The 22,547-nt window shown below is 46.7% G+C and overlaps 1 protein-coding gene across 6 annotated transcripts in view; it reads left to right on the top strand.

Moving 5' to 3' along the window:
- Window positions 1-22,547, top strand: part of PLA2G4C (phospholipase A2 group IVC) — a 179,967-nt gene that overhangs the window by 30,556 nt on the left and 126,864 nt on the right. For 4 of the 6 annotated variants that reach the window (XM_063913461.1, XM_063913460.1, XM_063913456.1 and 1 more), the window contains exons 4-5: window positions 3,847-3,890; window positions 9,107-9,221. In XM_063913461.1, the coding sequence (XP_063769531.1) occupies window positions 3,847-3,890; window positions 9,107-9,221 (159 nt within the window). The remainder of the gene's footprint in view (window positions 1-3,846; window positions 3,891-9,106; window positions 9,222-22,547) is intronic. The other 2 variants (XM_063913458.1, XM_063913459.1) reach the window with 1 other exon arrangement.

The following is a 22,547-nucleotide window of genomic DNA, read 5'->3' as shown; positions in this document are numbered from 1 at the left end:
CATGCTTCGGGCATGGTGCCTTGCTGTGCTCGTCACACTATTATATTCCCCCTCCAGGTCCACTGCGATGGTAAAGTATGAACAAGTCTGTTTTGGGGCAAAAATTCCTTAAAAGCGCATAAGCGCATGTGGGCATTTTGACATGTCTGCATTTCAAATGTTGGTATTCTGATTATGTCGGCATAATGAATGCCGGTATTTTGACTGTCAGGCAATGACTGTCGGGATTATGACCGTCGGTATTGTGTCCGTTAGTAAATCAACTGCTACCTGCTGGAGGATGGGTGGGTAGGGGCCCCAGTGCATTGTATTGCCCAAGGGCCTACACTGCAGTTAAGACGGCCCTGGCCAGATGTAACATGTGCAGAGAGATTTATATTTCAGTGATTTATATTATTTGTGTGCATGGTAAATACTGGCTGCTTTATTTTTGCACTGCAATTTAGATATCAGTTTGAACACACCCCACCCAAATGTAACTCTCTGCACATGTTGTATCTGCACAACTGCAGCGCAACATGGGGCCTAATTCAGATCTGATCGCAGATGTGCTAAATTTAGCACATCTACGATAATTTTCTCAGACATGCAGGGGGATGCCCAGCACAGAGATACTCCGCCCCGCATATCTGGCCTACAGCCCCCCCCCCCCTCCCCCCGCACTATTGCAAAGCGGTCAGTAGCTCCCTGCCTGCGCAGCTACTGTGCTCTGGCAGGGAGATATCTCCCGTGTCCTGGGTCGCAGCGCCTGCGTGTGATGTCACGCTGCTGCTGCGGCCTGCCTCCCCAACAGTCTGGACACATCTGCGTTGTCCGGACCACACCCCACAAATTGCGTTCTAATGCCATTGGAACGCCCCCTCCCACCCCGCAACCGCCTCTGCCTGTTAATCAGGCAGAGGCGACGCAGCCCTCAGATGTTTTTAGCATTTCACTGGGCTCCCGGGGTGCGCACGCGCAGTGCGCCCACTGCGCGAGTACACTCCACAAAAAAATTCAGACTGCGACCGCTGCCACTGCAGCGATGCAGTCTGAATTACCCCCGTGGTTTGCCCATTAGTGTGCTTTTTTGGTGTGCTAACATACCTGAATAACCCCCTGTATTATAAAGAGCCATTGCAAATTGTACATTCCAATTCTCTAGGGTAAAGTTCTAGCTACTATTACCCATCTATTGGCTTATAGAGGTTTACCTAAGCACCGGTTTGTAGTCTGAAGGAGCACTTTTTTTGCATTTTATTTTACAATAGTTATTTGCTGCTGCTGCTGATCATCATCATCATCATCATCATCATCATCATCATCATCATATATCTGTATCTGTTTTTCTGCTTTGGGAGCCGCAGTCATACTGTACACCTGCTGATTTTTGTGTAAATGCTCTGACATCTTGTGCTTGCATGCCCCTGATGCACATCCACAAGTTATGCTTAATTCAAAATTGTACAGTACTTTGTTGCACCTACATAGCAAATCAAACTGCATTTAATTCTGTAATTCAAAACAAATGAGCATTCTGAACAGAAAGTAAAAAATATAGGATCATTTAAGACAAAACACAATTTATTAAGTATAAAAAGAAACAGAGTTTCCTACTTGGCGCAACACAAAGCAGCCACTTCACCAATCTGAGTAATACGCCAATCACTCTACAACAAACAGGAAACAAGATTGATTGTATAAAAGACGGCGCTATGACTGAAAATAAAGGGTAACCTTACTCCCCTGTAAAACTGTGCTCCTCGTTGTCCTCACAGGTATTGATTAAATAATATGCAAAAGAAAAAGACAACAAAAATAGTGTAATCATGTTACAGTATATCAATGTATAACAATAAATGGGTTCCAATTTGACACTATAATGAATTTATGGAGTCATGCCACCACCTCTACTATAAACACTATTATTGGGGTTGCCCCCCAAACAATCCACTCACAGCTGGAATGCTGTTTGAAAGCACTTCAAAGTATCTTTCTACTGGTTAACACCACCACAAGGATAAATGTGCCGGGGTTGCTGTGATCCACTTGTTAAATTTGCATGCAATAAAACACTCCAGGCGTTTCTCCTTATTGAATCCACAATGGGTTCTGTTTTTATTACAGGGTAATGTGGTGGTGTTAACCAGTAGAAAGATACTTTGACGTGCTTTCAAACAGCATTCCAGCTGTGAGTGGATTGTTTGGGGGGCAACCCCAATAATAGTGTTTATAGGAGAGGTGGTGGCATAACGCTATAGTATAAATTCATTATAGTGTCAAATTGGAACCCATTTATTGTTATACATTGATATATTGATAGATATTTAAAACATCGCGCTGTGTGTTACTAATTTTTTTGCTTTCCTAAATATAGGCAGCATTGAGTTGTGTGTGTGTATATATATATATATATATATATATATATATATAAATAAAAATATATAAACATATATTGTAGAAGTGGCTCTGTATATATCAGTGAAGAGATCGGGAGACGTCCGCAAATAACTCAAATAACATTTATTACATATACATACATAAAAACATACATCTAAAATCTAAAACAATGATCACCTTTCAAGTATGCATATGGCCAGTTTTAACTTGAACAAGGGAATAATCCCTAATTAGCATAAAATATGTAAGGTTGATTAAATAGCTGCCTTGGTGACACTTTAAGTGAATATAAGCTGAAGTCCTGAATAGACAGTGTGTAACACTGTAATATGCAGTCTTTGATACTGGGTCCACACACGGGATTGCTACTTTGTATGCCGGCGTCCCGGCTGTGATAGAAACAGTTCAGTGTGAAACTGAAAGCAGTATTTATAGTTACCACTGATTCTCCCTGCTGGGGTGACGTATCCGTCCCTCTTCTTCACCCGGTGGTGAGGCAGTCACCGCCCCGTGTGATGTACGCCGGGATGGGATATCCTTATAGGTGGAACTGCAGACACCATCACGGGAAGCTGAGAGCACTGATCACCGTCCACTACTCATCCTGCTAAAACATCTATCCGGGAGAGGTGGTGAACTTCTGCAGCCACAGGCAATCCAGCACCGCAGCTATATGGCCGATTAGTAAATATTAGTAAATATCGGAGCCCGCAGTGAGTACACCTTGGCTGAGAGTCTGCAGTTCCACCTATACAATACTGCCTATATTTAGGAAAGCAAAAAAATTAGTAACACACAGCGCGATGTTTTAAATATCTATCTATCTATGTATGTACTTGTATGCCTAAGACTTTAACTAAGTCTTAAAAACATACGCTGCAGTGTGTTGAATTCTTTCTTTTTTATATACATATTCACCTGTGAGATATTTTTAATTAGCGCCGGGAGGGTGGAATTGGCATACCACCAAGAGACAAGTTCTCTTTATCCTTTCCATACATTGATATATTGTAACAGGATTACACTATTTTTGTTGTCTTTTTCTTTTGCATATTATTGAATCAATACCTGTGAGGACAACGAGGAGCACAGTTTTACAGGGGAGTAAGGTTACCCTTTATTTTCAGTCATAGCGCCGTCTTTTATACAATCAATCTTTTTTACAATTTATTAATCATCGGTTTATGCAAGACACCACTTTTGGGCACGTTTAAGCACTGATGGTAAGTCACTGCCGTTTTAAAAATTTAGGCTTAAATATGCCAAGAAACTTCAGCTTGCAAATAATACCACCTAGTAATTTACCACTTAATCAAATGATGCCAGAGAAAACAGGGAAGTTCTACTTCAAACGCAAATTGAGGCATTTATTACAAGTTTTGAAAACTTTGCTGTTCTCTCATAATTATAGTATGTGCTACTTACCATGTATTTTTGTATTTGTAAACACTGTCACTTATTTTCCAGCAGAAGAACATCGATATTGTGTATAAGGCACGTTCTCCTTCAGAGTAAGTATTACCCGCTGACAGTGTCGGACAGGGGGCATGAAGGGCCCACCGGGGGAATGCAGTGATAGGGGCCCATACTTAGGGGTGTGGCCAGCCTCCACAGAGACTTGAAGTACACAATAGTCTAATGCAGTGTAATGCAACGTAATGTAATGTAATGTAATGTAATGCAGTGTAATACCATGTATAATACAAGTGCACAGTCTGGAACCTGATCCCTAGAGGAGGAGGGGCCCTCAGGCAGTGGGGCCCACCGGTGGTTTCCCCTGTACCCCTGTGGGCCAGTCCGAGCCTGCCCGCTGATATGTAGCCATGAACACATGAACACATGAACACAGAGGTTATTCATAACAAATAATCTTGCTGTATTTAGGAGGAGGGGTGGGGGTGTCAAGGTTTGGTTTATCTTTGCTGGTCACTAAGAAGCATTGTCTTAGCTTTGATTTCTCTTCTAATAGAGGTATTTCTGCATTTGTTATATGTATTTATTTGACATGTGTTGTCAGCATGGATTTCTCAACGTGATGGTAACAATGACTGAATGCTGGTAACACTGAATCAGGAGATAATTTTGGGGCTAGTACGGAAGCACAATATACTGTATCAACCACCATAGGGACAATGTGATATTTACACACTACAAAACAGACCGTACACTAACAACTGCTCTTTAATGGAACAAGAGCTGCTCTAGCTGCAGTGCTGTCCCACATGGGTGGTCTTCAGTTTGCCGGCTGTCGGGATCCCGGCGCACAGTGTACCGGCGCCGGAATCCCGAGAGTAGGCATGCCAACACTTTTTCTCCCTCTTGGGGGTCCACGACCCCCCTGGAGGGAGAATAGATAGCGTGGCGTGCGTTGCGCACCACCGTGCCCGCAGCGTCGCGAGCGCAGTGAGCCCGCAAGGGGCTCATTTTGCGCTCACCCAGCAGTTGATATGCCAGCGGTTGGGATTCCGGCGCTGGTATGCTGGTCGCCAGGAGCACGGCCGCCGGCATACCCTACTACACTCGTCCCACACTGTAATATAAATCCTAGGCCAGAGCTATCCAAGTATATCTACAAGGATGACATAACTGTTATAACTGTCAATGCAAGCTGAGTCTATGGAGCTTTCACAGAAGCGGAGGGCCACAATAAGGCCTGATAGGACCACATTTAAGACGATTTGCAGCTGTGACACTGCAATCCTCTAATCATGGTCACCATAGCCATTGCACAGGGTTGGAAATAAAAAAAATGGTTTATTTAATTAACTTAATAAATGAAATATATATATTTAACATGTTTTGTTCAATTATATAATTTTCCATTAACAAGAAACTCGAAGCTGAAATCCTGGCTCCCATTTTCATTTGGCGCATTTCCATTTCCAGTGACCCAAAAATTGGCTGGAGAAGAGGTCAACGTACTCATATGGGGACCCTAATCCCCCCCCCCCACACCACCACCACCACCTAACCCTGACCTTCCCCCACAGCCTCCCGCCTACAACTTTACCCTAATGTCAAAATCTGACCATGTCAACATTTCACCTGCCGACATTCTGAAACTGTCAACACATTGCTTGCCAACATTTTAACAGTGTTGACAACATAACTGTCGACATTGTGATCGTTTACCTTTTGACTACATCCCCCTCATACCGTTACCAGCAATAATATCCATGGAGGGGATTCTCTCTCAGCTGCCTAAGTATTAAACTGCAGTGACAGAAATACAGTATTTTCTGATGCCGTATAATGATTTATAAAAATATCTAATATATAAAAATGAAATTTGCCATTCTGTCCTTCTGTCTTTCTATACAAATCCACAGTTTACAAGCAAAGATTGTGAAATTTCACATACAAGCGTATTAAAACATGGCGGAGGCAACTAAAACAATTTGAAATCCCTAGCACCCCTAGGGGGCCAGACAGTAGCAAAGAGTATATCAGGAGACAGCATAACTCCGCAATTGCTGGAGCAATGTACTCAAAAATTGGTACACATATGCCTTACAATCTGGCAACAAACACTATGGGGGTCAGACACTCCAAGCACCCCTAGGCGTGAGGCGGCAGTACTGAGTATTTCAGCAGACAGCATAACTCTGGAATGTCTGCAGCAATTTACAACAAAATTGGTACACGTATGCCTTACAATCTGGCAAAAAACACTATGGGGGTCAGACACCCCGAGCACCCCTAGGGGTGGGACAGCAGCACAGAGTATGTCAGCAGCCAGCAAAACTGTGGAAGGCCTGGATCAATTTACACCAAACTTGGTACACATCTGACTTAAAATCTTGGAACAAAGTCTGTGGGGGTTAGACACCGCGAGCACCCCTAGGGGTGGGACAGCGGCACAGAGTATTTCAGGAGACAGCATAAATCCCGAATGGCTAGACCAATTTACAACAAACTGGGTACACATATGACTTACACTATGAAAACAAACAATGTGGAGGTCAGACACCCCTAGCACCCCTAGGGGTGGTACAGCAGCACAGAGTATGTCAGCAGACAGCATAACTGTGGAAAGCCTGGAGCAATTTACACCAAACTTCCTACACATCTGACTTACAATCTCGAAAACACCCCTACCACCCCTAGGGGTGGGACAGCGGCACAGATTATTTCAGGAGACAGCATAACTCCCGAATAGCTAGACCAATTTACAACAAACTGGGTACACATATGACTTACACTTGGGAAACTAAACACTGTGGGGGTCAGATGCCCCTAGCACCCCTAGGGGTGGGACAGCAGCACAGAGTATGTCAGCAGACAGCATAACTGTGGAAGGCCTGGAGCAATTTACAACAAACTGGGTACACATCTGACTTACAATCTGGGAACAAACTCTGTGGGGGTTAGACACCCCTAGCACCCCTAGGAGTGGGACAGCAGCACAGACAATTTCAGGAGACAGCATAACTCCAGAATGCCTAGACCAATTTACAACAAACTTGGTACACATATGCCTTACAAGCTGGGAACAAACACTGTGGGGGTAAGACACCCCTAGCACCCCTAGGGTTGAGGCAGCAGCACAGAGTTTTTCAGCAGACACAGGGGCGTCTCTAGAGAGGAGGGGACCCGTGTGCAGACTCAGTGTGTGGGCCCCCTCGTCTCCCGTAGCCGTTGCGCCGCTGCTAGCGCTCTGAGCACTGTAGACTCTGGCACTGTGCCAGAGTCTACAGTGCATGCACAAGACTCCGAAAAATGGCCGCCTAGCCATTTTTCCTGAGTCCTGTGCATGCGCTGTAGACTCTGGCACTGTGCCAGAGTCTCTAATGGTCCATCGCTAGTCAGCGATGGACTCCGGAAAGGTAAGTATAGGTGAAATGGGTGCGGTGTGGGACCCCCGGGACTCAGGGGCCTTTGTGCACCGCACACACTGCACCCATTATAGAAACACCAATGAGCAGACAGCATAACTCTGGAATGCCTGGAGCAATTTACACCAAATGTGCTACACATATTACTTACACTCTGGGAACAAACACTGTGGGGGTAACACACCACTAGCACCCCTAGGGTTGGGCCAGCAGCACAGACTAAGGTGGTCATTCCGAGTTGTTCGCTTGCTAGCTGTTTTTAGCAGCCGTGCAAACGCTATGTCGCCTCCCACTGGGAGTGTATTTTAGCTTAGCAGAAGTGCGAACGAAAGGATCGCAGAGCGGCGACAAAGTTTTTTGTGCAGTTTTAGAGTAGCTCAAAACCTACTCAGCGCTTGCGATGACTTCAGACTGTTCAGTTCCTGTTTTGATGTCACAAACACGCCCTGCGTTCGCCCAGCCACGCCTTCGTTTTTCCTGGCACGCCTGCGTTTTTTCGAACACTCCCTGAAAACGGTCAGTTTACACCCAGAAACACCCACTCATGTCAATTACTCTGCAGCCAGCAGTGCAACTGAAAAGCTTCGCTAGACCATGTGTGAAACTACATCATTCGTTGTAATAGTACGTCACGCGTGCGCATTTCGCCGCATGCACAGAAGTGCCGTTCTTTTGCCTCATCGCTGCACAGCGAATGAATGCAGCTAGCGATCATCTCGGAATGACCCCCTATATCAGGACATGCATGATATGTCAGTGATGACAGGGCTGCATGTGACAGGGGCAGTGACATGATGTGAGGAGGGGAATGGAGGTAGCATGAACCCACACACAGAGTTATATAGTGGAAGTAGCACGGTCCCCCAGCAGCACATTGGGTTTTAATTTTATTGATGTGTATAACATGTTACATGCGTTTTTATACTATTTTATTTATACTGTGCGTTTAAGATTAAAATTAATTTTTGTAAACAAACATTCTTAAAATCCCAGGCAACGCCGGGTACTCCAGCTAGTATTACATAAAATGGAAATGGTTTTGGTTCTAATTAATCATCATGTTTTGGTTTTGGCAAAACCATCTTCAAGTGTTTTGATTCGGTGTTTGGTTTGGTTTTGGATTACTTTGAAATCGGAAAATCAATAGAAATCAATAAAACCAGCTAAATTCATATGGGGGTTATCCGGTAAGGATTACAAACTGCTTTTTAGAAGAATCTGCAATCCTTTCTATTGCATGATGGGAGCTGCCCATCGCAGAGCAAGGCCGCCCAGCATGCTAAATAGCCTGCCCAGTGGCTGCGACCACAATTTAATTGCAGTTGCAGCAACTGTGGACGACTTCCTACAGCCGCAGTTAGGCTGTGCATGTAGGCGGTCCGCCACCATTTTCTTGATCAGAGCGGCTGCATGTGATTCCATGCAGTTGTCCCGAAAAATGGCACCAACCTGCCCCCGTTTACTCCTCGCCGCCTCTGCAATGCTCCTTCACTGCGCCCTGCAAACAACTCTGCCTATCAGGCAGAGGCGTTTGCAACCAATGCGATTAGATCTAATTGGCTGCTAGCGCAGGATAGGACCTGTGAGTGTGCATTGCTGCATGGAATGGTGTTATTGCAGTTGCATCAATTAGCGATGCGACCTGAATAACTCCCTTAGTTTGGAACTGTTTAAATGCAATCCAAAACCCTTGTACGGTTTTTAAATCCAAGTTCCGAACTGACAACAGACCCAAGCCGGGACTCGGTTCCACTCAGAACCCCAAAGTGATTCCGAACTGGGTCTCGATTCACCTCGTACCCCCTAAGTTCGGTTGTGTTCGTATTTCAGGAAAACCGAACCTCACATCTGCACAAATGTTACAACTTTTTTAAACTTTTTTTTTTTTATAGGAATCCCCTAGCTCCTCATGCACTCAGCATATCAGAAGGGGAAATGATAGCTATTAAAGCACGACAGAGAAAAGTGTCAGCGGCCCTTCAGAAACTGGGTGTTGAAGCAACAAAGGTAAATGTCTTTAGTTGTTAAGTTTTAAATAGCTGTAACGGTTTTCATTGTGCCTAAGAGAAATCACTGCAGCAGAAAATATACGTACGTATGGGCAAACCTATTGCAACCCCCAACAATATTGTAATAACTTGCATTTTACAGTTTACCATTAACATGAGAAATGATTATTTTTGTCAGTAAATAAATATTGATAACTGCATGAGTCAATTACTACACCATCTCCAGATTCAGAAATGCAACTGCTGGTGGCAATGGTATGGCTTGATGTGTTTATCGGGCAAGCATTGTACTGAGCTGTATGTGAATGTCACAGAGTATCTGAACATCCCTGCCAATAAGACTTATGCCTTCGTGGCAGCAGTCTACCATTTCCAATGTTTTCCAATGTTTTGGGTTTTTTCTTCAGAAAAATGTCTAGGGAAGGTCCTGGAATAATTCCAGGTACATGACAGTGAATTCCTTAAATGCACTCATTAACCAAGCCTCAAGCAGTAACAGAGATCGAACGTCAGATTTTTATGCAAATACTCTGTGATTATGCAGATTTTTAAATAGAAGTAGAAAGCATAATTACAGCTGTTCTCTGGTTTCACCCTGCCGGTGCAGTCTCCATATTAGAAAGCACATCACCGGCGTCATTCACCTAGAGAAGCCGCAAAAGAGGCGTGGCTTTGTGGGGCAGGGATGTGGCTTTGTGGGAGGGGCTGGCTACGCTCAGGGCTTAAAGTGGTCCTGGAGAGGTGGGGGAACTCCTATCCCCCACGACCCCTCCCCCTTAGCGTGCGCCGCAACAAAGGGTGTGGTCTCATAAGGAAGGGGGCGTGGCCACACAAAAGTACCCCAAATTCAAAATAATGCCTCACTGTAGCACAATCTTATTCATATTGCCCGCCCCACATACTTACAGAATGCCCCCAGTAGTGCTCACCATTAAATAATAAGTAAACAAACATATATATATATATATATATATATATATACACAAGAATGGTACCAAGTTGCGCTCGGGATATATAAGCAGCACCTCTAGAAGAATCCCTCGTCAGCAAGGATTCAAAAATATTATATACACACAAAATCTGAGGGCGCTAATGACTTATTAATCTATTACAGTCAAAATAATTTAAAAAATTTATTCATAAAACACAATGTTATCTCTATTTCATATTATCAAATAACATTATTACCAAACGCGTCAGAAGCTGAACTGTTGGACCCCAGCTGGAGTTAGACCCGTAGTACATACCGGCCGCAGCATTCATCTGCTGGTTGTTTATTCTTGAGTGGAGAGGAGCCGCTCACCGGTGCCCGCAAACGGCACGTAGAGGTGGAGACCTGTGGAGCATTCAGACCGAGCAGGACAGGTTGTAGCAGGCGCCAGTGCAGGTGCCGTTTTCCCCGCAGCTAGAAGCCAGTGTGGTGGACGTCGGGATGTACTCCTACTGATACTACTTGCTCACACCTCACGTAAGATTCCGGTTGAAAACGGCTCTCATTTCATTTCACTGACCTATGTTGGATTATTACATTCAAAGGAACTTTGATACTAAGTGACTGTCTATTGGAAACATCTATTATACGGGTTCTACCAGCAGCTACACTTGATCTATATTTTTTTGACTTTGTAAATCAAGTCATTTAGCTATAAAGCTAGTTTTTACACCTCTGTGCACAGAATATGCTTAAGTCCACCTCCTTTTATTGGAAAGTATATATACTTGTCATCTTAGATGTTTAAACTACTAAGACCGGTCTTGTTTTATGATTTGTGATTATTCATATATTATTAAATATTTTTAATTCAATAGGAGTCTGTTATTTTTGTCAGCCATATCATATAAATTTATAATATAGCGCAAAAGTTTCTAACAATTGGAATATATATATATATATATATATATATATATATATATATATATATAAATAAAACATGTTTCTCCAGCAGCACTCAATAAGGTCAAGAGTCGGCTTCTTGTCCTTATTGTGTGCCGCTGGAGAAACATGTATGCCTAAATAATTATCATATTGATTTTATGAGGAGTGCTGTCTTGGGGAACACACACTGGAAGGCCCCCTCTCTTTACTCTTTACCCTGCAGAAACTGACCTCAACTGCAGGCCTGCGGTACGGGAGGCTGTAGCATTGGCATGGCGCATGTCGGCACACGAGGAGATAGTGCAGGCAGGTGGAGAGGGAGGACACGCAGCGTGACGTCATCATGTAACATCGTGGGACGAGTCCAGGAGGGTCATTCAAGTGCATGGCCGCCGATGAGGAAAGAAAGCACACTCACTCACATGACCTGACGGCGGGCGCAGCAGGAGAGGGGCACAGGAATGTGCAGCAACCAATGTAGGGCACGCGTGGAGTGTGGGGGGTGCCTGTGCGCAGCAGGCACCCCCCGTGCGCACATCTATGATCCTAGGCATGTGTGCGGGGGGACAGTGGAATCACGTGCTCCGGCGGTCCCATTACACTGTGCTGCGGGGAGACAGACTCGCCAGTCCCAGTATCTGTATAGGGGAAGGGGCTGCTCTTTTGAATCTAGCGCACCAATCACGTATCGCAGACTGTTAGCCAATGAGAAGCTGCCACTTGGCAGCTTCTCATTGGCTGGCGGTCCGTGATCTGTGATTGGCTCACGCTAGCTTTTGAAATACCCACCCCTTCTTTTTATTGGTTCTGCAGCTGGTCCGCGAGACGGGATTGGCTGGCGGATGCTGCAAACTTTACAATGCAGCCGGGACCTGATGCTGTGGCCGGACGGAGGCGGAACTGGTTCCGCCTGCAATTAGAGGTGACGGAACGCAGTTCTGCCCCGTCCCGGCCCACTTTAACCACTGACTACGCTTCCCGAGCCTTGTTTTCGTCACTCTGACTTCCGGGAGATGTGGGCTGCCCCCGGAGACTGGCGTGCCTGCAGTGCTAGCTTCTACAGGGTGACAGGAGCCTGCTTGCTGCACGTAATGTTACAGTGCAGCAGCTGGCTCCTGTCACTGAGCAGGGGATGGCACTTTGGTGTCACCCCTTGATAGGTGACACCTGGGTGCGCGCCGCACGCCCCTTGTGATGGGGGTACATTTCTATTAGCGGCAAGTGTGATATGTTGCAATCAAGGCCATAAATAGGTGTGTGCAGAGGGGACACTGCGCATAGCGCTGCAGGATAGGGGGCGCTGTTGGCTGCACTTGTCAGTTATCTGTATTTATTATTTCACTTGCAGCTTACCCCCTCTTTGAAGCCCACCATCTCCTGACCGCTGCTGTCTCCTATCCTGACCCTTTCTGTCGCTAATACCTATACAGCAATCATGAACTCAACTTGAAATTTTTTGTTATTCAGTCTCATTGTCCTTTATTACATTTCAAGATGCTGACATGCCTGGGATTCGAACTCACTGCCTGTGACATTGCAGTCAGACAATCTATTCATTGAGCTATCTGCCCTTGCATAGAAAGCTAGAGAATTCTATTTGAAGCTTACCTTGTACTTTGTGAAAACATGATCAGCATTGTGGCTGAGCAGATCTATGTAGTGGTGTGGCTGTAAGGGATTGGATGTGTGGCTGCACACTACATAGATTGCATCAATTGATTATTTTTTTTACAAAGTACCAGTAGCTTCATATAGTGTTCATAGTTTTTATGCAGGATCAAAAAGCTCAATGAGTAGGGTGTTTAATTAGAATTCAACAGGTTATAGATTTGAATCCTGGGTATGGCAGTATATTGAAATGTGTTATTTAATAAAGGGTAACTGAGGGCCTAATTCAGGGTTGATCACAAAAGCAAAATCTTTCTCTAATGGGCAAAACCATGTGCACTGCAGGTGGGCCAGATATAACATGTGCAGAGAGAGTTAATGTGTGTACACACGGTGAAATCCTTGCTATGTCCGATTTAAACTATGCGATTTTCCTTGAACTCCCCCAGAGTCCGGATAGCACAGATAGTACAGATTTTGACTATCTGTGCTTGAGATTTTGTTTATGTATGATTTTGACTAAGTGCCAATTTTGACTATACTTTGTACTAGATAGTAAGTACACTAGATAGTCAAGATTGACTTGCCTGCACAGTCTATCTAGCCTTACGATACCGACCCCACAGGAACGCGCATTGGGATCGAATTTGTATTGCAAGCTGCCTAACACCTTGAGATATGCACTAACTTTTCATAAGATTTATTTCACTGTGTGTACACACCTTTAGATTTGGGTGAGTTATTTTGTTTCTGTGCAGGGTAAATACTGGCTGCTTTATTTTAACACTGCAATTTATATTTCAGGTTGAACATACCCCACCCAAATATAACTCTCTCTGCACATGTTATATCTGGCCCACCTGCAGTGCACATGGGGGGTAATTCAGAGTTGATTGCACCAGCAAATTTGTTAGCAGTTGGGCAAAACCATGGGGGTCATTCCGAGTTGATCATAGCCCTGCAAAATTTTGTAGGGCTACGATTATGTCCATAGACATGCGGGGGGACGATCAGCACAGGGCTATCCCGACCCGCATGTAAGTGCCGGCCTCCCCGCAGAAGTGCAAAAGCATCGCACAGCGGAGATGCTTTTGCACTTTAGGAATAGCTCCCGGCCAGCGCAGCTTTAGCGCGCTAGCCAGGAGCTACTCGTCACTCCCCGGGCCGCGGCGGCTGCGTGTGATGTCATGCAGCCGCGGCGACCCGCCCCCGCACAGTACGGTCACGCCATGCGTTAGCCGGGCCCACGAAATCAGGCAGAGGTGATCGTAGTGCAGCGGCGGCCTTTGGCCGTTGGGCATGCGCCGGCGCACTGCGGCACCAGCACATGCACGGTTCTGACCCGATCGCGCCACTGCGATAAAATGCAGAGTGTGATCGGGTCAGAGTAACCCCCCATGTGCACTGCAGGTGTGGCAGATGTAACATTTGCAGGGATAGTTAGATTTGGCGTTGTTGGCGGTGCGCGGTCCGGACATTGCAGTCTGAATCCACTTTGTGGAGCTCAGTGAGATGCTATCGCCTCTGCCTGATTGACAGGCAGAGGTGGTCACGGGGCAGGAGGGGGCGTTCCAATGGCATTAGAACATTGTTGGCGGTGCACGGTCCGGACATCGCAGGCGTATCCGGACCATTGGGGGGATACGCATGATGTCACAAGCAGCTGCAGCGACCCGGGATGTGGCGAGTAGTGGCCTGCCAGCACACAGAAGCTGCGCTGGCAGGGAGCTACTTGCCGTGTACAAAAGCATCGCTGCATGCAATGCTTTTGTACCTGTGCGGGGGGAAGGGGGGCCTGACATGCGGGGCGGACTAGCCCTGTGCTGGGCGTCCCCCCTGCATGTCAGAGTAACTGATCGTAGATGTGCTAAATTTAGCACATCTACGATCAGATCTGAATCAGGCCCCATGTGCACTGCAGGGGGGCAGAAATAACATGTGCAGAGAGAGTTATAGGCCCTACACACTCGGCGATGTGCCGCCGAGCTGCCCGACCGCCGATACGGGTGACCCGGCGGCAGGGGGGCAGTAAGGGGGGAGTGAGGTTTCTTCACTCCCCCCGTCACCCGGCTCCGTAGACTTGCAGGCAAATATGGACGATCTCGCCCATATTGGCCTGCATGCACAGCCGACATGGCACCAGCGATGAACGAGCGCGGGGCCGCACATCGTTCATCGCTGGTGCCTCCATACTGCACGATATGAACGTTATCTCGTTCAATAATGAACGAGATCGTTCATATCGTGCAGTGATATCGGCCAGTGTGTAGGGCCCATTAGATTTGGGTCGGGTGTGTACAAACTGAACTCTAAATTGCAGAGTAAAAATAAAGCAGCCAGTATTTACCCTGCACAGAAACAAAATAATCCACCCAAATCTAACTCTCTCTGCACATGTTATATCTGCTACACCTGCAGTGCACAATAGGCCTCATTCAGACCCGTTCGCACCTGCAGATTTTTGCAGCCATGTGATTGGGTCTGTATTGCGTATGCGCACGGGTCGCAATGCACAGGCACGCCGCTGGCTGGCGCCAGGCAGCGACGAAACGAAGAAAGCGATTGCCCCGGCGATCGCAAGAAGACTGACAGGCAGAAGGCGTTCATCGGCGGCAACTCACCGTTTTCTAGGAGTGTCCGGAGAAAAGCAGGCATGCCAGTCATGAACATCCCGCATCGTCACAGCGGGTAAATAACTCCTGAGCTGTGCAGAGACTGCACAAACTTTTGTTTGTGCAGCTCTCTGCACAAGCGTTTGCATCCCTGCAAAGCCCTAACCCCCTCACCTGTGGGCGGCGATTACCTGGTCGCAGCAGTGCAAAAAATAGCCTGCATGCGACCAGGTCTGAATTAGGCCCATGGTTTTACAGTTTAGAGAACAATTTTGCTGCTGCGATCAGGTCTGAATTAGGCCCAGAGTCTGTTTCTCAGCCATTCCAACTACACCAGTGTGATTTTCTGCTTCAGCTTGAATACCTCACCTGCTTGTAATGCTTCAGCCTGCATATTCTTGCATGCCGTCTTAACCCGGCACATTCCTGCTTACGGACTCAACCTACAGTATTATACTGTATATAGGGCCTAATTCTGAGTTGATCGCAGCAGCAAATTTGTTAGCAGTTTGGCAAAACCATGGCCCTCGTTTCAAGTAGTGATGTGCACCAGAAATTTTTCGGTTTTTGTGTTTTGGTTTTGGATTCGGTTCCGCGGCCGTGTTTTGGATTCGGCCGAGTTTTGGCAAAACCTCCCTGAAAAATTTTTGTCGAATTCGGGTGTGTTTTAGATTCGGGTGTTTTTATACAAAAAACCTTCAAAAACAGCTTAAATCATAGAATTTGGGGGTCATTTTGATCCCATAGTATTATTAACCTCAATAACCAAAATTTACACTCATTTTCAGTCTATTCTGAACACCTCACAATATTATTTTTAGTCCTAAAATTTGCACCAAGGTCGCTGGATGGCTAAGCTAAGCGACACAAGTGGCCGACACAAACACCCGGCCCATCTAGGAGTGGTACTGCAGTGTCAGGCAGGATGGCACTTCAAAAAAATTGTCCCCAAACAGCACATGATGCAAAGAAAAAAAGAGGCACACCAAGGTCGCTGTGTGACTAAGCTAAGCGACACAAGTGGCCGACACAAACACCTGGCCCATCTAGGAGTGGTACTGCAGTGTCAGACAGGATGGCACTTCAAAAAAATTGTCCCCAAACAGCACATGATGCAAAGAAAAAAAGAGGCACACCAAGGTCGCTGTGTGACTAAGCTAAGCGACACAAGTGGCCGACACAAACACCTGGCCCATCTAGGAGTGGCACTGCAGTGTCAGACAGGATGGCACTTCAAAAAAATAGTCCTCAAACAGCACATGATGCAAAGAAAAAAAGAGGCGCAATGAGGTAGCTGTGTGACTGTTAGGGTCTCCTGCTCTGTGCTGCCATGTCGTCATGGCAACCGGGAGACAAGTGCTAGCGGAGTAACCTGAGCGTAGCTGATACTCCGGTTCGGGTCTTTTGCTGTGCAGTGGTTACAGGCTCTGTGCACGGCAGGGGATCCGGTGCTGGTTTTTGTGCTCAGTCTGTGAGGTCTGAGTGGGGCGTGGACAGCACCTGCTATATAAACCCTCTTCTCAGGTTAGGCAGATGCTGCTGAATCTTTGTTGGTTAGTCAGTTCCTGAAAGCTAGCTAGTACTGTGTAAACTTTGTATTTGTTTGTTGCTTACTGCAAATAGGCCTTGGGATTTGGTATTACACTCTACCAATCCAGACCTAGCAGTAAGACTGGAGTCAGTCGTTTAACCTGCTGGGGATCTTTTGCTACTCTGTGAACCTAGCAAGTTTGCGGCTGTATTCTCAGACTTGCCTGCCAAAATCCTTTCTCACTGTGCAAGGTGTTCAGGTGTCAGTTTAGTGGCAGTAAGCTGAACCAGTGCACTGCAAGTGAGGACTAGGATTGTGGAGACTCTCCTTGTGTCTATTATTCCATCTCTGACCAAGGAGTTTACTGCCACACCCGTTGGTAACCCTTTAGGGTTTTGCTGTTGCTCTTAGCAACAGCATTTCGGGTTCTCTACGTATTAAATCACAACATCTCGCTTCTTTCCATCTGAGCATTCCTAATACTAGGGAGACACCCAGTTTCTTAGCCTTTGGGCTTCTCTGTTCACTTTGTGTTTATTTTGTTACCCTATCACCTTCTGTGTATGTAATGTCATATTCCCCAGTCTGTCTGTGAGTTCATTTGTTTTGCATCCATCTCCGTTCAGACACCAGTAAATTCCTGCTGGCACTGGTGTGCATAACATATTCAGCAGCCTAATACTCCTGTTGAAATTTTGTGGGAATATGGAGCATACCCCTCAAAATACTTTGCAACAGGTGGTCGATCAGGTGCAGGTCCTGACTCGACAATTTAATGATTTGTCCATTAAAATGCACACCTCGCAGGCCGCTGGCGGAGCTCCCGCAGCAGCAGTACCTTCAGGGGTTAAGGAGCCGAAAGTAAATCTCCCGGATCGTTTTTCTGGAGATCGCTCGCAGTTCTTTTGTTTCAAGGAGAGCTGCAAGCTATATTTCCAGCTTAGGCCTCAGTCTTCTGGGTCGGAGATTCAGCGGGTGGGCATAGTGATTTCCTTGCTACAAGGAGACCCACAGGTCTGGGCATATGGGTTGCAGCCTGACTGTCCGTCGCTTAAAAGTGTTGATGCTTTTTTTACGGCACTGGGCATGTTGTATGATGACCCTGACAAGACGGCCTCAGCCGAGGCTCAGATTTCGATCCTTAAGCAAGGGCGAAGGCCAGTTGAGGTTTATTGTACGGAGTTTCGGAGGTTGGCCCATGATACCCAGTGGAATGACCCAGCCCTGAGACACCAGTACCGAAGAGGTCTTTCTAACCAGTTAAAAGACCAACTGGTACAATATCCCTTGCCTGATAGCTTGGATCAGCTCATGCAGTTATCCATTCGGGTGGATAGACGGCTGAGAGAGCGCAGGCTTGAAAGGGAGACCGAGGTTTCCTTCTTTCCCAAGGGAACCTTAGACTCTGAGGAATTTTCCGAGGAGCCTATGCAGATTGGGGCTACCCGCCTCTCCTCGCGTGAGAAGACGCGGAGGAGACAGCAGGGGTTATGTTTGTACTGTGGGAATAAAGGTCATGTGGTAGTATCATGCCCAGAAAAGCCAGAAAACTTCAGGGCCTGAGGGTGATGGGAAATATCCTGTCAGGCCAGAAGTCAGAATTTCCCAAGAAGACTTTTATCATTCCAGTGACCTTGAAGATCCTCGGTCAAACTGTCAAGACTGAGGCCTTTGTGGACAGTGGGGCCGACGGGGTTTTTATGGACCGCCAATTCGCCCTGAAACACTCTGTTCCCTTAGTACCCTTGGCATTGGAAATTGAGATTTGTGGGTTAAACGGGGAACCATTATCCCAGGGTAAAATTACCTCTTGCACTAGCCAGATTTCTTTGTTTATTGGAGCCACACACTCTGAAAAATTGTCCTTTTATGTGACTGTCTGTACTTTTGCCCCATTGGTGTTGGGGTTACCCTGGTTAAGGGCCCACAATCCTCAATTTGACTGGGTCTCTGGGGAGATTCTTAGTTGGGGTACTGATTGTTTCAGGAGTTGCTTGAGCCTTCCAGTCAGGCTTTCACAGCTAAGTTTGCCAGGATTGCCAGGATGTTATGTAGATTTTGCGGACGTGTTCTCCAAAAGAGTTGCAGAGGTACTACCTCCCCATCGCCCCTATGACTGTGCCATTAATTTGTTGCCGAATGCTAAGCTTCCCAAGAGCAGGTTGTACTCCCTGTCACGTCCTGAGACTCAGGCTATGGCAGAGTACATTCCGGAGAACTTGGCTAAGGGATTTATCAGACCTTCACAGTCTCCAGTTGGGTCGGGGTTCTTCTTCGTGGGTAAAAAAGACGGTTCGTTGCGACCCTGCATCGACTTCAGGGAATTGAACCGTATCACGATTAAAAACTCATACCCACTGCCTCTCATTTCGGTCTTGTTTGACCAGCTTCGTACTGCCACCATTTTTTCTAAGATTGACCTACGCGGTGCGTACAATCTAATCCGAATAAGAGAGGGGGATGAATGGAAGACTGCCTTTAATACCCACTCAGGGCATTATGAATATTTGGTGATGCCTTTTGGGCTCTGTAATGCCCCGGCAGTCTTCCAGGACTTCATGAACGATGTGCTCAGGGAATATTTGGATAGATTCTTAGTTGTATACTTAGATGACATCCTAATCTTCTCCCATTCCCTGGAGGAACATCGGAAGCATGTACGCTTAGTCCTCCAGAAACTCAGAGACCACCGGCTTGGGGCAAAGCTGGAGAAGTGCGAATTTGAAGTTCAGCAAATCGCATTTCTAGGATATATTATCTCCCCAGAAGGTTTCCAAATGGAGGGTTCCAAGGTACAGGCAGTCCTGGATTGGGTGCAGCCCACTAGTTTGAAGGCGCTTCAGCGTTTTCTGGGCTTTGCGAATTTTTATAGACGATTTATCGCTGGATTTTCGTCTATAGTGGCGCCCTTGGTGGCCCTCACTAAGAAAGGGGCGGATGTTGCTCACTGGTCTTGTGAGGCCAAAGCGGCTTTTGCCCGTCTCAAAAGGGCATTTGTCTCGGCCAAGGTGCTGCGACACCCAGATCCAGAGCGTCCTTTTGTGGTGGAGGTGGATGCCTCTGAGATGGGTATTGGGGCAGTGCTCTCTCAGATGGGGGTGTCTGATAATCGCCTTTATCCCTGTGCTTACTTTTCCCGTAAATTTTCGCCTGCCGAGATGAATTATTATGTGGGTAACCGGGAATTGTTGGCTATTAAGGATGCACTCGAGGAGTGGAGACACTGGCTTGAGGGGGCTAAGTTTGTGGTCTCAATTCTCACCGACCATAAGAATTTGGCATATTTTGAGTCAGCGAAGCGCCTCAATGCCAGGCAGGCACGATGGGCTTTGTTTTTTGCTCGCTTTAATTTTTTGATAACATATCGCCCTGGGTCAAAAAACATCAAGGCTGATGCGCTCTCGCGGAGTTTTGCTCCAATCCAGGAGACCACCGGGGAGCCATTGCCCATTGTATCCCCATCATGTATTAAAGTGGGCATTACCCAGGACCTCTTGTCATTAGTCCTTAGAGCACAGGAGCAGGCTCCTCCAGACCTTCCGGTAGGTCTTTTGTTTGTGCCTCCTAGGTTAAGACAGCGAGTGTTCCTGGAATTCCATGCCAAGAAGTCGGCAGGTCACCCGGGTATTGCCAGAACTCGGGAGTTGCTATCTAGGGCAGTGTGGTGGCCCTCGGTGGCTAGGGATGTGGATCAGTGGGTTCGGGCATGTGACATCTGTGCCCGAAATAAGACTCCTAGAGGGGTTCCTGTTGGCCCATTACATCCACTCTCTATTCCATCTAAGCCATGGACCCACATTTCAATGGATTTTGTGGTGGACTTGCCCAAATCCTCGGGGATGACAGCCATCTGGGTTGTCGTTGACAGGTTTTCGAAGATGGCGCACTTCGTTCCATTGGTTGGGCTGCCATCGGCCAGACGCCTGTCTGAATTATTTATGCTGCATGTTGTGCGCCTCCACGGGTTGCCACTTGATGTGGTCTCTGACCGCGGATCCCAGTTTGTGGCCAAATTCTGGAGGGCATTTTGTTCCGATCTCCAGATTTCTGTCAGCTTGTCGTCAGGCTACCATCCGCAGTCTAATGGGCAGACTGAAAGGGTGAACCAGTCCTTGGAGCAGTTCCTCAGGTGTTATGTCTCCAAGTGTCAGACTGACAGGGTTGCTCATCTGTTTATGGCGGAGTTTGCCTATAACAACGCGGCTCACTCTGCTACAGGGATCTCTCCCTTCCTTTGTGTGTATGGGCATCATCCTAAGGCCAATTCTTTTGACCCCCTGGACTCCACGCCTGGTGGTTCCTCTGTGGTTTCGGTCCTTAGAGGTATTTGGAGGAAAGTGAAGAAAGCCCTTGTGTCTGTGTCATTAGTGACCAAAAGGGTTTTTGATAAGCGGAAAAGACCCTGCAGCTTCAAATTAGGAGACTTCGTCTGGTTGTCTACCAAGAATTTGAAGTTGAGACAGCCATATCATAAGTTAGGCCCCCGGTTCATCGGTCCTTATAAGATCACTAGGGTTATCAATCCGGTGGCATTTCAGTTAGATCTACCCCGTTCTTTGGGTATCAATAAAACATTTCATTGTTCCCTTTTAAAACGGGCGATTAGTAATCCTTCTTCCAATGGAAGACCTTCCCCTCTTCTGATACGTGGCCAGAGGGAGTTTGTTGTTGAAAGGATTCTTGACTCCAAGATGGTTCGGGGTCGGCTGTCATTTTTGGTGCACTGGAAGGGGTATGGCCCGGAGGAGCGGTCGTGGGTGCGCAGTTGTGATCTTCATGCCCCCAGACTGTTACGCTCTTTCTTCTCGCAGTTCCCCGATAAACCCGGTGGTAGGGGTTCTTTGACCCCTCGTCAGAGGGGAGGGTACTGTTAGGATCTCCTGCTCTGTGCTGCCACATCGTCATGGCAACCGGGAGACAAGTGCTAGCGGAGTAACCTGAGCTTAGCTGATACTCCGGTTCGGGTCTTTTGCTGTGCAGTGGTTACAGGCTCTGTGCATGGCAGGGGATCCGGTGCTGGTTTTTGTGCTCACAGTCTGTGAGGTCTGAGTGGGGCGTGGACAGCACCTGCTATATAAACCCTCTTCTCAGGTTAGGCAGATGCTGCTGAATCTTTGTTGGTTAGTCAGTTCCTGAAAGCTAGCTAGTACTGTGTAAACTTTGTATTTGTTTGTTGCTTACTGCAAATAGGCCTTGGGATTTGGTATTACACTCTGCCAATCCAGACCTAGCAGTAAGACTGGAGTTAGTCGTTTAACCTGCTGGGGTTCTTTTGCTACTCTGTGAACCTAGCAAGTTTGCGGCTGTATTCTCAGACTTGCCTGCCAAAATCCTTTCTCACTTTGCAAGGTGTTCAGGTGTCAGTTTAGTGGCAGTAAGCTGAACCAGTGCACTGCAAGTGAGGACTAGGATTGTGGAGACTCTCCTTGTGTCTATTATTCCATCTCTGACCAAGGAGTTTACTGCCACACCCGTTGGTAACCCTTTAGGGTTTTGCTGTTGCCCTTAGCAACAGCATTTCGGGTTCTCTACGTATTAAATCACAACATCTCGCTTCTTTCCATCTGAGCATTCCTAATACTAGGGAGACACCCAGTTTCTTAGCCTTTGGGCTTCTCTGTTCATTTTGTGTTTATTTTGTTACCCTATCACCTTCTGTGTATGTAATGTCATATTCCCCAGTCTGTCTGTGAGTTC

The sequence above is a fragment of the Pseudophryne corroboree genome, chromosome 1, assembly GCF_028390025.1.
Source record: "Pseudophryne corroboree isolate aPseCor3 chromosome 1, aPseCor3.hap2, whole genome shotgun sequence".
NCBI classification, from domain to species: domain Eukaryota; kingdom Metazoa; phylum Chordata; class Amphibia; order Anura; family Myobatrachidae; genus Pseudophryne; species Pseudophryne corroboree.
This window is presented reverse-complemented; position numbering and strand designations above follow the sequence as displayed.